The 3,714-nt window shown below is 37.0% G+C and overlaps 1 protein-coding gene across 1 annotated transcript; it reads left to right on the top strand.

Annotated features, from left to right (window-relative positions):
• Positions 1-354: 354 nt before the first annotated feature.
• On the top strand, positions 355-2,151 carry LOC144558778 (E3 ubiquitin-protein ligase Os04g0590900-like). Its single transcript, XM_078307654.1, has one exon. The coding sequence runs from the start codon at positions 857-859 to the stop codon at positions 1,904-1,906; it is 1,050 nt and encodes a 349-aa protein (XP_078163780.1). The 5' UTR covers positions 355-856; the 3' UTR covers positions 1,907-2,151.
• The last annotated feature ends 1,563 nt before the right edge of the window (positions 2,152-3,714 follow it).

Here is a 3,714-nt window from a genome sequence, read left to right as displayed (position 1 = left end):
ATTGATATTAATTAGGTGATCAACCTTGAGCGAAGGAAAATAATTTTTCTTTTTAATTTTTGACAGTACTGGATTTATTGACAGAGCTAATTTGGCATTACGCCGCACAAGATCAATAGATATAAAATAAAGAAGTATATGATTAGTGCACTGCATATAGTTAAAATAGTTCTGTCAATATTTTTACCCTGAATTAGGTCCAATCCGCCTCGGTTGCAACCTCCAGAGGTTAATTAATCTCAAGTGCATTGTACTTATTTGTACTTACTTAATTACATAATTAAGAGCAGTTATACCAATGCTTGTGTATATTACCAACTTCAATAAAAGACGACCCAACATGACTTGAAGCGAATAAAATAAGTCAACAAAAGTCCTGTGGGCCCGGATGTCAGTGACCAGGCCCACAGTGTAGCGGTCGGACCGGCACCAATGATTCCGACTCCGGTCAACTACGCCGGTCCAACGAACCATCATGATCAAGTCTCACTTCTTTAGCATCCTTCTCTCTCTCTCTCAAGCTCTCATAAAAAAAGATACACACAACATGTCCAGACAGACAGATCAACAACAAATACATAAAGAAAAAAAAAAGATAAAGAGAAAGAGAAAGATAAAAGATTAGTATGAGAAAGAAAGAAAGAACATAACCCACCAACCTCTCTCCTTCTCTCTCTAAAACTTTGCTTTGCATCCAAGCCCACTGTCATTCCTTTGCTGTCAGCACTCCATCACCTCCTCACCAAAAATTAAAATAACCTCACCTTGATTTAGCACAAAATTTAACCCACATTCATTCATTCATTCCTTTATTCATCCCCTTACCTTCTTACTACACCTCTAGGTAGCTCCTCTCATGGCAAGCACAAACCAGCAACCAACATGGGTCCCGTACGTACCGACCCGGGATTGCTCTCAAGGCTTTTGTAGCATGTATTGCCCTCAATGGTGCTACTTTCTCTTCCCTCCCCCTCCTCCCTTCTCCCCCTCTAGCACCGATCCCGATGCATCCAATGGACCCATATTCTCCCCGCTTGTAATCGCTGTAATTGGTGTTCTGGCATCGGCCTTTCTGTTAGTCACCTACTATGCTGTTGTCTCCAGATACTGCAATCCTGGGTCCCGCATGTCATTCCGTCGTCGCCACAACACCAGTGCCGACCAACCAGCAAGCGGAGGATCGGATTACCCGACTGCATGGCATACGTTAACACCGGCCAATGGTCTTGACGAGACCGTCATAAAGAAGATTGCCATTTGGAAGTATGAGAGAGGGGGTTTAGATGGTAAGGTTGGTAGTGATTGCTCGGTTTGTCTTAGCGAGTTTATCGATGGAGAGGACGTTAGGCTTCTCCCGAAATGCACCCATGCATTTCACGTGGAGTGTATCGATACCTGGCTCAAGTCACACTCGAATTGCCCGCTCTGTCGTGCCAGCATCGTGCCCACCAGACAGGAAGATGCGAAAGAGAGCGAAACGACAGTGGATATATCAGACAGTTATACGGACACGGATGTTAATGGAAACAGTGGCACTGGTAACGCTGGTAATGAAGAGGAGATAATTGAGATAGGAGATGAATCGGAAGGATCAAACGATGATGCCAGACACCGAATCAGGAGATCTTTGTCGATGGATTCTGACAGGGATGACGGCACACGCATGTCGATCGCTGATGTATTGCGATTGAGCATGGAGGATGAGTTGTTGGTTGCAAAGGAATGCGGGTTGTTGGTGCCCGGGCCGGGATCGTCGCTTAGTTCGGGGTCACATAGCAAAGATCAAGGGAGGTATAATGTACTTGCTGTTCCCATGAAAAGATCATTCTCTGGTGGAAGGTTGTTTAGAAATGGGAGAGGAAGGGATAGTGTGCTTCCAATTTCAGACAATTCTAGTGTTAGGTAGCTTTCAAAATAATAAGTTTAGTTTGGAATTTGCAATTACAAAATATTTGAGAGAGTTCACTTGAAAAAAAAAAAAAAAAAAAAGAAAAGAAAAGAAAACAGGGGAGTGTGTTTTTGGGGTTTTGTTGGAGATTTCTTCTTCATAGATGCAAAGAATTTTGTGTTCAATTTAGATTTAGAGAGACAAAATTCTGTGCCCTTACTGGGTTTGTTGATATTTGATAGAATTTAATATTTGTTTATTTTGATTTTTTTTGGGTAGAATTATTCGTTTTACGTGGTTCAGAAATTTGACATGTCACATGTGTTATATGAATGTTGTGTTATTCTTGGCATACTGGATAGGGGCATTATGGTAATTTCTTCTCTCTTCCTTTGCCTTAGATTGAATTAATGAATTATATGAAAGGAATCAAATAAGAGGCTACCATGTGGTATCTTTAGCCTTTACTGTTGGCGTAATCATGTATATTTAGAGAGTGAGTCTATGGTACTATGCATATTACGATTTGGCACCGTGCTACGGCTCTATATTTGAGTTTTCAAATTCTAACGGTCGATCCGAACCGTTCATCTTGTTCTCCATATTAATATGTGTCTGGAAACCAAATTTTATATTTTTTTAAATTTTTTTACTATTTTTTTAGATTTATTGAAAATCACTGTTTTTGGATGGTCCAGAATTTTCAGATCAAGTGATTTTCTAAATATCTAAAAAAATAGTAAAAAAATTTCAAAAAATATAAAATTTGGTCTCCAAACACATATTAATATGGAGAACAAGATGAACGGTTCAGATCAACCGTTAGAATTTGAAAACTCAAATATAGAGCCGTAGCACGGTAACAACCCGTGATATGCATAGTACCATAGACTCACTCATATTTAGATCTGAACTTCTAAAATCTTTTGCTTCTGTTTTTGTTTTATTATTCTTTTTTGTTACAAATGCCTCTAACAGCTCCCATATGAAGACATCATAAGACACAAAAAAAAAGGTTCTATTATATTACCAAATTTGTACTACTTTTAGTTTGAAGTGGGCCTTTGGCATGACAACTTTTTAATTTTTTTAATTTTTCAGTAGATACCCATACTAGATTTAATTTATAATTTACAAAATTTGATATGCAATAACAACCAATTCTCTTTACCTGATCTCATCCATTGAATGTGCCAATATTTTAAGTTAAAAACAATTTGATTCCTTGCCACAGAATCTTTTATCGCCGATTATAAAAAGGAAAAACAAATTAAAGCTTTTGTGGTTTATTCCATTAGATAACCATTAAAAAGTTGGGATTTGGGAGGCAGCCGGGATAGAACATTTCGGTTGCACTTTAGACCAAATCAACATTCCTTTTTTTTATCCTTTTTTTTTTTTTTTGCAACTCAGAGAGGGAAAAATTGTGTAATTTATAGCTCAACTGGGAAATATTTTCCAATCTGTTCGGTTGGTTTATTTCGGAATTGTGTGGGATGAAATTTTACAAATTTGAAATTTTTTATTAATTTATTTATGGAAATTAAGTATGAGTATGCACGAAAATAATTATGAAAATGTGCAAAATGAATGTTTGATTGTAGCGTGTAATTAGTTGTGGAATTTTTATTATTTTAAAAGTATGTGTATCTTTTAAATTTTCTCAGATATTTAATTAGACCAATAACGTGCAACAAATTTGATCATATAGTCAAATTAAAAACGTGTTATACTTTGTAAACAAAAAAAAAAAAATGTTTTGTTCGGATTCCAAAACCTAGTTAGTCCCACAAGCAAAGTATAGTTGAGATACTTATATACAACCC

The sequence above is a fragment of the Carex rostrata genome, chromosome 8, assembly GCF_964058835.1.
Source record: "Carex rostrata chromosome 8, lpCarRost1.2, whole genome shotgun sequence".
In the NCBI taxonomy this organism is placed as follows: Eukaryota; Viridiplantae; Streptophyta; class Magnoliopsida; order Poales; family Cyperaceae; genus Carex; species Carex rostrata.
The sequence above is the reverse complement of the archived record's forward strand: the minus strand, read 5'-3'. Positions and strand labels throughout refer to the sequence as shown.

Bases quoted from the DNA above. Each gene is read 5' to 3' on its own strand.
- LOC144558778 (XM_078307654.1), top strand. From the start codon at position 857: ATGGCAAGCACAAACCAGCAACCAACATGGGTCCCGTACGTACCGACC.